Here is a 12,641-nt window from a genome sequence, read left to right as displayed (position 1 = left end):
CCTGCGGGCCCACGTGACCGATTACAAACGTCACTGACGTCACGGATGACACCCCTGGCAGCTGTGACGGAGGAACCACTGCACGCGGGATAAATGAAATAAATATTATTGTTATTAGCGGCAGTAGTAATAGGTTTTCATAACTTTATAGTAGTAATAATAATAATAATAATAATAATAATAATAATAATAATAATAATAATAATATCAGCGCACACCTTGGTTCAAGGTAAAGTACAAAATCTTGTCCATTTATTTGTTTTTAGTCAGAAGTCAATAAAACTGAAGCCAATCAATTTGAAAAACTGAAAGGTCCGACTTTATAAACTATAATCAAAAATCCATATTTGAAAGAAAAAGAAAAAACACAGCTGCAACAAAAATGTGTGCATAAAATCTCAGATCATGGCGACTAGACACCAGTCTTGCACAAATCTTTGGAGATGTTCTGTCATTATTCAGATTAATTGTAATATTGAAAAAGCATCCTGAAACGTCTTTTCAAAGACGTCTTTTCATTTAGTATTTGCGTATACAAAGTTGAACTCACAACGGCATCTACGTCATACCACCTTGACCTTGTGAGCTCGTGTGTCACCACACATCCACATCTACAAACTTACACCTCCATGTTCTATGGTTGGCACTGTGCAGTCACGGTGGTCCTGGTGGTCCAGACCTGCTGTATCCTGTCTGATCCACTAAATGTTGTTTCCTTCCTTCAGCCCCCTCCTGCTCTCCCGTCATTGTCAAGTTTGGTTTCTTCGCGGCTCGTTTTGTAACCTTGTCCTGTGCAATTAGCCTGAATTGGAAATCACAGGTCAAGTCAGATTTGCTGCAGTAATGGCACGGTGGCTACTCACTTCTGTTGCACTTTGAGGCCCAAAGTTTCAGTGTATTGTCTCTAACCTGCTCGATTTTAAATAATACAGAAGTTAAAATACCCCACCACGCTTCAGTAACACAGCTTTTCTAACGTGGCAGTTTTTAGTCATTTAACATTTTAGTGATATTGTCCAGTTTTGCTTAAATTGAACTCAAGTGTTGCTCATGAGTGCATGGCACGAAGAAAACCGGCAAACAATTATATTCGTTTAAGGCACTTAGACTTGGACAATAAACATTTAGTGTCTCATGGTTGATGAAACTGAACTATTGCAGAAAACTGAGGTTAGAGACAACCTGTTTATGTACAGTCTATGGAGACAACATGGCCTGTTGTCTTGCCCTCTACTGCCCTTGTGTGGTGATTATCAAGACATACAGCTTTTTTTTTAAACTTCCAAGTGGTCGGATTTGAAATACCAGACAGCAGACAGCTTCGATATATGAGCTTTTCAGACATTTTGCTCTGTCGTCTTGATGTTGAAATTAGGTCCGCATCTTTGTAATCAAGATATCCACGCAGGAGATGCTGTGGGATAATTGATCACGACATGCACTCAATCAAAAAGTTAGACAATGGTATTGCCTTCAGAGATGTAACAGGTTGAACAGTGAGAGAATACCTTAGATGAAAAATTAAAATATATAACAAGTGGAGTGGAATACATCTGTGGATGATGGATACAGTTTGAGTTAAGAAGTTCTGGTTGGATTAAAAAAGAAAGAAAAATATACTTCCAATATGAATAACAACTGAACTCTAATTGCATGGCTAGCAGCAGCAGACTTTATCTGAGTTTTAATATGTCTCTGTGAGACTGAATTACACACAGATTGAAAGGCCCTGACTCATAATTTGCTTTTGTCTTTTTATCTATTTTGTCTGGTATCACATGTGTAGGTGTTCACAGAAAGTAAACGGGTCCAGACAGTGACCCCAGAGTATGAGAAGATCACAAAGTAATCTTTTGTTGCCCAACAGACCAAATCATTTTCAACTTAAAAGCACATTTGTTGCGACTGACAGAACTGCTGCAGCGTAATTGAAAAGCAGCCCAAGCTGGAGGTCTAACTTAATGAATAGGATACATGAAATGAGAAGGGCTGTAAGCAGTGTCAGGTGAACTGGCCCTTCAGCTGGGCCTGATTTCAAATCCGTCACTGTCGACCATCTGCCCTGTTGAACCTAGAACCTGAACCGTTCCAGTTTGGAGGGTGTTTATCATTATCTGACAATGATCTGTAAACCTCCCTGCGGAGCGGAACAACAGGAACAACATCACGTAACATACTTTGATCCCAGTGTATAGTTCAACATGAGTTCAGGCACCATGGATCAAACACAACACAGACAAAATTCTGTGGGCGTAACACTCAAAACCAGGAGAATGTAATGATGGAGCCTGTGATGAGGCCTCTCAGTAACTACAACACCACTGCCGTCAAAAAATGAAAACAGAGCATCTGAGAGGGAAACGTCAGTTACAAAAATTTGAAAAGGGGCTAACTTTGAACTATTTGTTATTTCACCGACACACCGGGCGATCATTTGTGCAAACACAACGAGAAAGTGGTGAATTAGTTTGTCTTGTTGGACTTAAAAATATGATCCACACAACAGTAGAGTGAGAAGAACTTGAGCTTTCCTATCAAACATGTGACATACTCAGAGACAGAGAGACAAGGAGCAGCATCTTCTGTTTTCATTCAGGATCTTCACTTGTCACTGCCTTTAAAAAAAAATCAGTTGTGTTATGAGTTATTTTTGAGATGGGAGTCAATCCAGTGGGAGTCAATCCAGATTTTTAAAAAATCAGATGAAACTACTTTATAATGGTCTGAGCCTATTGTTGATGATAATTTACATGGTCAAAATTCATTAAATTTTTAAATTCATATCATTTTTCAAACACTGGCTCCAGATTTACCCAGATGTCATCCAAAAAAATGCTTTCCCATGACAACCCCTGTCACTGTTTTAACAATAAGCAGGGTTTAAAAAGAGAAACGTTCACAATTTTTCAAGCTCTTGTGCCGTTCAAAACAGACTTTCGGTTTCATTCTTTCCTATTGCAAAACAGGAGCGTGATCCAGAAAATATTTTTCATAAAACTTTGGTCAGTATATGAGCTTTGAAAATGTTCCTGTTTGAATGTAAGACTGTAAAACTAAATATTAGTAGACTAGTAGGCTATTTCGTGGTGTAAGTCACAATTCAATTTGTCACTTATTTTGAGAATTAAAAAGAATAGTAAGGAGTTAATGTGGAATGTGATCATCTCATTCACATATGGAGGTGTCATTATCGAATTCATGCTTTTCCATAATGAACAGAGTTGCCGGTTGTGGATCGATCACAACGTGAAAAAGTTAGGTCCCACCGAGATTTGAACTCGGATCGCTGGATTCAGAGTCCAGAGTGCTAACCATTACACCATGGCACCACATGATGGTTGAGAGGGCACAACTTTGTATAGATTCTTTTGTGATAGTACATTATGTGTCTGTATGTATTTGTTATTTGAATTAGTAAGAAAACAGCCAGCGAGAAGAAACGTAAGTACTATCACTGTTTACAACCCTTCACCCGCTGTCACACTGTCTCTCTGCACGCCCCCTGCCGGAGAGAAAGAGCACCTGCAGGTTTATATACCAGGCCACGTGCATGACGGTTATTCTTAATTCAAGCTCATAAACGTTTAGTGGTTGAAGTTTGTGATGCTGTCGGGATGTGTTGCATTGTGCACAGAGGTGTTTCTGTTACTCAGCCCACTGATATTAACAGAGTGGGCAGGCGTGAGTGTTTTCATGTAGGGACTAAAGATTAATGACCATGGAGTTTTACCTTTGAGACTGTAAGGGCTACAGCCTGATTATAAACTGGTAGCCAAGTCGAGCATGACTAGATTGTAAATGCATATGGTGACTCAGTGTTGAATATAAATTGGCATTAATGTGCACAAACATAAGCAGTGTGATAAATAATAACACCTCTGTAGGTCTGGAAACTGCCGATTTATACATGAGGAACTAACACAGTGTTTCTATTGACAATAGTGTCAACTAATTATATCGGTATATTATACCAATGAAAAGGGCATTTCAGAGAAACATCTGCTGTAACGTCAGCTCCAGTTTTGATGTTGTTGGCCTGAGGGTAACTGGCAACAACATTCTTTCTATTTCATGTATGGAGAAAATAATAATCTCTGGGGACCTCAGCTTTGAACTAATGTGGAAATAAGTGTAAAGTATAATCATAGAGTTCTCCATCATGCACAGACCTCTTTAATTTAGGCAAAGCTTTTTGTCCTTAGAAAAACTGTCCCACACATTTTTTGAGGGAATATTCAGGTATCGTGTGGAGATATGAACATTTTGAAGGGGGAGTTTTAGACACCTTTACCACCCTGGCTCTCAACAGTCAATGTCAGACTGAAAGAAAAGGTGAAAGGTTATCCAGTTGCAGTGTGGTCAGCATCCAGGTGCAGTCTCTTGAGAATAAACCAAAACAACAAGGTAGCCTCTTCTCAGTGGCAGCTTTGTCTTTGAGTGTAATTTTTTTTTTACCTGAGAAAACTTTTAAACGGAACAGTTCATGCAGCGATTTAATTCGGTGAAAATACGCAACAGATTAGGAATAATTTAAGTATCCGTCACATTACGTTGATATAGGAACAGGAACAGAGGAGAGGTGAGTTGGCTCTCTCCCCCTCATTCCTTTTGTTTCCGTGTGTGTGTGTGTGTGTGTGTGTGTGTGTGTGGCGAGTCAGCCCCCCTCCTGTTCCCAATCATCCCGCGCACCTGGAGTTCATCCAGTAATGGGCGCTGCAGATGGAGAACACAGACCCCGCCTCATCACTTCATTCTCCTCCAGACTATTCCTCCACTGCAGTGCTACCGGCGCCACGACCTGCACTCCTTATTTTGTTGATTTCATTGGTTGGCCCAAACCTGTAGCCTAACCTGCCTCAGGTCCATTGCTCTCAGCTGCTTGCTGGACTCGCCTAAGTGTCTTGTTTGCCACTTCTTCTCTCCGTCGTCCATTCTGGCTCAAACTACAAAACCCTCACATTTTTCCCGTTTGCTCTAAATCTACTGATGCATTGGCTTGTAACCTTTTTACCTTCAAGTCTCTTTGAGTTCTGCTTTTGGGTCCAAACAACATCTCTTGTCACATACTGTCAGGATGCATTATTATGCCTGAAATATAAATGTCTTAGCAAAGAAAAACAAATATCTTCCGCTGAGACAGCTGATGCTAAATCAGAAATTATGGCACAAATGTGGACAGGATTTCAGAATCTAGAATTCCATAAAAGTTAAAATTTACATTATTTAATGATACTCTGCATTGGCATCTGACAAACAATTTCCCGGAAAGGCTAAACAATTAATCAAGACTCATGAAATAAAATAAAAAGGACGTTGTTTTCTGTCAAGCTCCTGTGCAGCAGTATTTACATCTGCCTTTGAATTTGAGAAGTGGTTTCAGAGCCTTTTCAGGAAAATGTGATCTGATTTTCATCAGCTGCCAATCCAACAGTAAGAAATTAACCTAATTAAAATCCCTGTTTGTAGTCTTTAACTCTTTCCCCTTTTGAGTGGAGACATCAGACTATTTGAGTGTTGAGAGCACATTCAACAAGCTGCACCTCAATCTAAATCTCTGATCGCTCACCTCGCTGCAGTCGGTGTGACCTCGTCTTTTCATGCTCCTCTGTTGCTCTCTGAAGCACTTACATGTATCCGGTCCATTGGCTCCTTGATCTAATGGCTGCATTTCCTTTCAGTGGTGCATCACTCAGGGCCTGTTGGCTGTCAGCTGGGCCGCATGTCCGTCATCTGTGGAGCTAATAGAAACTACTTGTCCTCACCAGCATTAGAAGCCTCTACCGCCTCCTATAAAATGAACATCCCTATTTTCAGTAAAGACAACGTTCTAAATAATCAGCCTCAATGGCTCTGCGTCTTATAAATCAAACATACTGCAATTCAGGCTTATCATTAAACACACATTGTTTTTACTACACGTTATGCATGTTTTCACAATTTTAACGTAGTGTCACCACATACCTGAACCAGTAGTCCGCGTAGGGCCTGGAAAAGACCGCAGTCCTGTAACACTGTAATATTTCATTTGAACCACTTTTATGTTTCACACTGCTGTGTATGATGCAAAACCATGCATGTAATGTGAGGCAATGCACAAATGCCACAGATCAGACAAACATATTTTATAGTTGCAACCCTGGAATGTTTGGTGTGTGCTTTCTTTTGAAGTGTTAAAAAATAAAAGGGTGATTCTGAATAAACTGTAAATGTCCAAACATCTGAAGAACAGCTTCACACAGTATTAGAATAATAATTCGGTTCAAATCACAAACTGTACAGCACAAAGAACCCTATGGTTAATAAATCTTGTAGTTGTCACTTCTCACAATGCCTGTTTAACATGAAAGCTCTTGGACAAAATGTCCCCATTCATGAATTTGGAAGATGTGTAAAGAAAATAATGTGTGGCCAAAATCTTTCTCACCTAAAGACTCAAAACATTGTGACACTTGGTATCTGAGGCAGAAGTAGACCAGATACTGTAAGCACTTTACAGACTTGCATTACATGTCTTCTTTGTTAAGAGTGGACTTCATTCGCCAGCAACCAACAGTCAACATTCATTTTCATGACATTTTAATATTCAGAGCTAGAGATGAAGAGAGACATGTCCCGTCTTACACTTGACACGAGATGTGAATTCATTAAACTCGTCTTCAATCTCTCCAGGGTATTAACCTGACTGAAACAGAGTTCTGATGGCAGAGAATGCTTTAATTTGAAATGTATGTACCAAAACAACAAGCAGCGTTGATATGACAGCAACTGGAAAAACCTTCCCCAGAGGAAAAACGGTCACATAAATTATGATTCACTGTCACCACACTGGTCAAAGATGGTTAAAGATCATGTCCAGCACTAATGAAATGCTGTCTGGGCATCGATTGTCAACATGTTATTGCTTCTACAGAGGGTGAAATGGAATTCACACAGTGAATTAGTAAATCCAGTTCAATAAATAAGCTAATTAGCCTGATACAAACATAAAACTTTTTTTTTTTTAAATGGACTTTTTTTTTTACATATAGTTCCCTTTGTAAATACTGCACAGGGTATTTGTAGGTCGAGAATTGGTCAGATGGAACCTTATTTTTCATTTACAATCTGACATCGAGAGAAAGAACATTTTAAGTAACTTCAAAAACGGTTCACAAAATGACACTGATCATCTCACAAGAAGATAAATTGTGTGTTATCTACATCAGTGGGTATCCGTTACCTGATCATGCTCTTCTTTTTTTTTATATCCTAGTGTCACATTGATAAAGATTCACCATCACTAATATAAATTCATAAATAAACAATTAGGTTTATAAATACAAAACGTAAAAGGTAAAAACAATCCCTTCTTAACACCCAATATTTAAAAAAAAAAAAAGTAAACCAATACATTTGCAAGAAAATACTTTCACATATAAATCAACACAAGATCAGAGTAGTTCATCAGTGAGGGGTCAAATCCAAACTTCAGACCTACAGTATGTGTGTAACTCAGTAATGCCATAAACGCATGAACACTGATGACCTGAATACATCTCCGGATACACTGGGCCTCATTACCACTGCAACTTAAAAAAGAAGCTCCCAACTTACAAGAGATCACACTGAGTGTGTGATCATTAAGTGAGTGAGGATGAATAAAGTACCATTACAATATCTTATTATTTATCCATGCTTTATCTGACTTGGTTCACTCTCATCTAGGTTTCCATGTTTCACATTTAGAACAGTGTTCTCTACTATATGAGGATCATGATCACTTCATGTCAGCTGTGCTGGAGTCTGCAGCCGCTGCACACGGTGAAGAACCATAAACTCCGGTGTCTCCACGTAATGAATCCTTGCCTGCTTTCACATGGTCAAGGTTGTTGTACCTTCCTTCCTGTGGGGGAAATCACTTTGGGGGTTATTATAAACACTTCACTGCTTTTGAATAGTAAACATATACCATGGGCTAAAATGAGTTTGAGTCTAGCTCTCTCTCTGTAAATAATCTGTCCAAACAATCCATATATGCCGCCACTGATGCTGTTTGGAACAATTATGTTCCACTTCAGGAGGTCCATAAAGAGGCCGGGGCAGCAGTTTGAGAGATCAGTTCTAAAGGAAAATAAAATGGACGGATGGTCGCTGGTGAGTGGGACTCTCTTTTCTCCCCTCCCTCCTTCAGGGCCACAGAAAGATTGTGAGCGAGGGAGCCAAAGAGAGCAGGGTCTGGAGGAGCTGTGGCTCTCGCTTCATCTCAACATCTCAGTATCTACATCAAACGCACACGGAGACAGAGGGAGGGCCGTTGGTTGAAAGTTGGCTGAATGCTGCCTGGATGCTGGCACGCTGTCAGGGCCAGGTGGAAGGTTGGGCCCCTCTAGAGCAGGGAGCTGGGGCTTTCTGGGGCTGGCGGAGGTGTGTGTGTAGGGCTGTGACGCATGGGCAGTATGTCATAGTGGCTTGGGATGTGGCTGCTGCGGGGAAGGTCATAGGGGCTCTGGGAGAAACCGGTCGCCATTCCATTAGGTCCTTGCAGGACGCTCACGGTCGGCTCTGTGATAGTTTGGTAAAGAGGGGAGGAAAACAGTAGGAGAAGAACATAAGACTCACTGAGGCTGAAGAGGGGCATGCATGGGCTGAGGGGGGGAACAAGCGAAAAGGAGAGGTGCGTGGAATAGAGAGGCAGCTCACACTTCCTCTTATCAAGGCTTACAAAGTCCGTACAGGCTCGCAGCAGGGGACATGACCAGAGAGGCCATAAGCTGCAGGACCCTGCTGGGCTCCACACATCACAGCAACAACACACTCACCAACATCATAGACATTCCTGCTTGCACTGCCCAGGAGGGTGGCAGTGCCTCCAAAGGGCACTTCGCGGTGGGAGGGGGACTTCATCTCCACGTAGCTGCTCTCTGTGTGCTTGCAAGCAATCCCTGGTGGGTCTCTAATGGTGGCATATGGATTCTCACTATTCAGGGAGCAGGAGCTGTTGCTGCACATGGAGCCCTTGATATAATCTGCAGCAGCCACGAGACAAAGACATATTCAGTATCAGCAAAGATGAAGAGATTGTCATTTTTAATTATGGCTGTGGTGTTTAATGCTAGACTCTGATATCCCAACTAGAATTTAAATAGACACCGCAGTGTGGCCTGGAGAACAAACTTCTTTTGTTTCTGACAAGTGACTAATGGTGGTATATAGTAATCACAGTAAAGAGGGGAGCGAGTGGAAGGCTCATCTCATCCATAACAGTCTCATCAGCCTGATAAGAGGCCTCATTAGAGACCGCAGCAACGCTCCTTTAGACCCTCGGGTCCCTCAAATTCACCACCGACTGCAGTGTGGGAGACAAAGTGACGTATCAGGCACTGAGCCATAGAGAGCAATTACCCTTGGAACAAAACCTCAGCCCACCATGATCTTGTCCAAAGTGCAGAGAGTTTTCACATAAATCAGAGGATATAAGGACATGGGATATTGAGTCACAGAAATAGCAGTTCCTCAGTCAGAGGGATAGAAACCAAATGGGGAAACTGAAACAGGGGCTCTTGAACATAAAAAGGATTTTGTGATATTGGTGCTGGTGAACACACACACACACACGCGCACACAGTTGTTACAATTAATGATTTACCTTTTCTCGACCCTTTTTGTGTCTGTGTCTCCCCCTGTTGAACATCTGTAACAAATGTCAAAACATGAAAGTCAAACATGACATATGAATCCCCTCAATGTGCAAAGGTTGACAGGAAATATCTCATTAAAGTAAAATGTTGATTTTTTTAAAGAATATGAGGAATATGAATGTTATTGCATGTTTCACTCGCTTGTTACCACATCCCCCCGAGGCTTACAAGCTTATATAACCAGTTGTGTACACAAATAACAATACATCATGAATAGAATACAATACACGCACAACTTTTTTTTCGAGAGAGACTTGTCATTATGATCTTTGTGCTTTAACACAAACTGGAATGTGCAGATCAATGTGCAGTCTGACTCTTTAATCAAGCATGACAAAGCATACATTGTAGATATTTAGATTCTGAACACAAGGATGGTTTTCATACCAGAAGTAACATTTTTTTTTACAATCTATTTCACTTTAAAACACCACAAATCAAGAGACTACCAGCAGGATTTATTTATATATATATATATATATATATATATAGAATATTATATTGGTAGAACATTTTTTCATTTAACCCTGCTTATATTTATACAATTATATTCATATTTAATAAATGGTTTAAACACTTATATTATAATGTAGTTGTAAGATGGTTACATTTATAAATGCACAGTAGTTGTCAATGATTATATCTCCTCCTATTAAGACATATGTCATATTATTGGAACTGTATTTTACTCTATTGCCATTCAATAAGTTTATTCACCAGTGTCCACATAAGGGAGTACAAATATATTAACAAACACTTGTACCTGCTTAAAAACTGTGTTAAAAACTAATTATTGAATGCTTATATACAGCTTATAAATTTTAATGTGGGTGTTAAAGTTAAGTGTTGAGATATCAGCTATTAATAAGTTAATTTACTATTACAATTCATGTTCTATAATCCACAGACCAGGACTGCACTGCTTGACCCAGTTCAAGTCATCACAGAGAAAATGTGAAAGTGAAAGAAAACTAATGAGCTCACGTTGACCCCTTTTCACCTCTGCTCCAGTGATTTCTCTGTCCCACCCGCATATCTTATCAAAATCAGAGCAAAGGTTATGTCTAACAAGAAACCCCTGGTTCATCTTCATTCACAGCAGGGTAGCTATGTCCAGGCAATACGAGCGTTTTTGCCCTTGAAGTGAAAGTCTTTTACGGTCAAAATTCAGTGTGTATGTGGTGTGTCATGATCAGAGAGAGGAAAACCCACCTAGGTCATTAAGGTTGCAGTAGGCTCTCCACTCGGAGCCGTTTCTGCTTTTCAGGGTGCTTGACTGCGAAAGGAAGAGCACAGTAGTTTGGTGTTGCTTTATTCCGTAGCATGTCATTTGGATGTATTTTATGGAAATACACATGAAGAGTGGTCATACTTTGAGGATCAGGGTACCATCCAAGTTGCTGGAAATGGTTGATACAACATTACACTGAGCCACTGTGTGATAACTAGGGTTGGAGAAGCACTGGCCACTGCCACTGCCACTGCCACTGCCGCTGCTCTGATTGACCTCTGCAGCACTGGTCCTCATTGCTACAGTACTGCCACAGTCTGAGGGTTCAAACGACAGGTTTAGAAGATTGAAAACTCAATGTGTGTACTTAATATTTTTTTCGCACTCTCTTCAAAAGTACTGAAATACATGGATATTTTAACGTGTTTGTTTTTACCTACAATAAATCACCTTGAAACATTGAAAAATACATATTGAATTAGTTGAAAAATGTTTAATACTACTTAGTCAAAGTAAGCAAGTCTCAAATACATCTTACCTGACAAGGAATAGTCAGTGTTGTTGATGTGCATTGCCTGTGTGTAGGACACACTGGGCTGGATCTCGTGGCCCTTGTCCCTCTGTCTCTGTCTGTACCATACAAACAGACTGAGCATGGCCATGATGATGAGGAGGAGAAAGATGATGCCCATGACAGCCCCCGCTGAATGACGCTCCGAGCCCCGAGCTGGGCTAATTTTGGTATACGGGTTCAGCTCCTCCATCATCAGAGCTGCTACAGAGAAAACACAGAAAGTGAGTCGTTTAAACACTGTGTACACATATGTGGTTGAGTGATCACACACTGGAGAGCCTCGATCATCTCGATCACCTCTCACCTTGATCGCAACGGATGCCTTTATATCCAGGGCTGCAGTAGCACGTTCCAGTCACATAGTCACAGGTAGCATTGTTCAGGCACTCACACAGCTGCTGGCAACCATATCCAAATGTGCCTGCTGGACACTCTGCATGGGAGAGAGGTGCATTACTAAATCCATCAAAATTTAAGCACTTAGAGCGTGGGAGCCAAAGTGTTTGTAGAACACATACACACAAAAAACTCTTATCCACCGGGTAATTTTGCTCAGAGCTAAAAATGTGCTGGGCCTACTCAACTCTGCTCACAGCTCGTCCCAATGAAACCTGTTCGGCAAGCGCACTGGCCAGTGACGTGGTCACAGTCTGCGCCATTTTGGCAGCGGCAGACTTCAGAGCAATCCCTGCCGTAGAACCCTGAAGGACAGCCTGGGATGGTGATGCATAAAGTGTTGGGGTGGGAGGGGTGGATAAAACAAAGAGAGGGGAAGACAATGTAAAGAATCAAGGTCATATTGCTAGGGAAGAGGAAAATCAATACTATTCTATGTCAGCATACTCAGTAAAGGACAATGAGAATGAGAGGAAATGAAATGTTTCCTGCTTCAGCAGAAAATGCATTTATGCTGTTAACATAATAAAGAGGTTCAGATAAAGAACAAGACAACTGGAATTTGTAAGACATAAAAGGAACAAAAACACTTTAAACAAATTGTATTTCCATGCAAATTAGCAGGAAGATTGAGCAAAAAACAAACAAAACTGAGTAAACTCTTGGTGGTGATAGATAATGGAATTCATATTAGTGGACTGATGTTGATGATCCACATTTTTCTTGGCTGAATGACTGGAATGTACAATAAGAAAAATAATGA

At 40.6% G+C, this 12,641-nt stretch overlaps 1 protein-coding gene and 1 non-coding gene across 4 annotated transcripts in view; both read right to left on the bottom strand.

The window, feature by feature from the left end:
* Positions 1-3,257: 3,257 nt before the first annotated feature.
* trnaq-cug lies at positions 3,258-3,329 on the bottom strand. The gene has a single exon. It is a non-coding gene; the product is annotated as a tRNA-Gln (tRNA).
* A 3,367-nt stretch (positions 3,330-6,696) lies between these two features.
* The window catches only part of megf11 (multiple EGF-like-domains 11), a 67,606-nt gene continuing 61,661 nt past the window's right edge, over positions 6,697-12,641 (bottom strand). For 2 of the 3 annotated variants that reach the window (XM_035641716.2, XM_035641720.2), the window contains 8 exons: positions 12,067-12,195; positions 11,787-11,915; positions 11,447-11,683; positions 11,050-11,225; positions 10,890-10,953; positions 9,626-9,670; positions 8,799-9,005; positions 6,697-8,541 (listed from right to left, as the gene is read on the bottom strand). In XM_035641716.2, coding sequence (XP_035497609.1) covers positions 8,366-8,541; positions 8,799-9,005; positions 9,626-9,670; positions 10,890-10,953; positions 11,050-11,225; positions 11,447-11,683; positions 11,787-11,915; positions 12,067-12,195 — 1,163 coding nt within the window. In that variant the 3' untranslated portion in view covers positions 6,697-8,365. The remainder of the gene's footprint in view (positions 8,542-8,798; positions 9,006-9,625; positions 9,671-10,889; positions 10,954-11,049; positions 11,226-11,446; positions 11,684-11,786; positions 11,916-12,066; positions 12,196-12,641) is intronic. The other variant, XM_035641717.2, reaches the window with a different exon arrangement.

Source organism: Scophthalmus maximus, chromosome 7 (assembly GCF_022379125.1).
Source record: "Scophthalmus maximus strain ysfricsl-2021 chromosome 7, ASM2237912v1, whole genome shotgun sequence".
Lineage (NCBI taxonomy): Eukaryota > Metazoa > Chordata > Actinopteri > Pleuronectiformes > Scophthalmidae > Scophthalmus > Scophthalmus maximus.
Note: the sequence above shows the minus strand (reverse complement) of the source record. Positions and strands in the feature narration are given on the sequence as shown.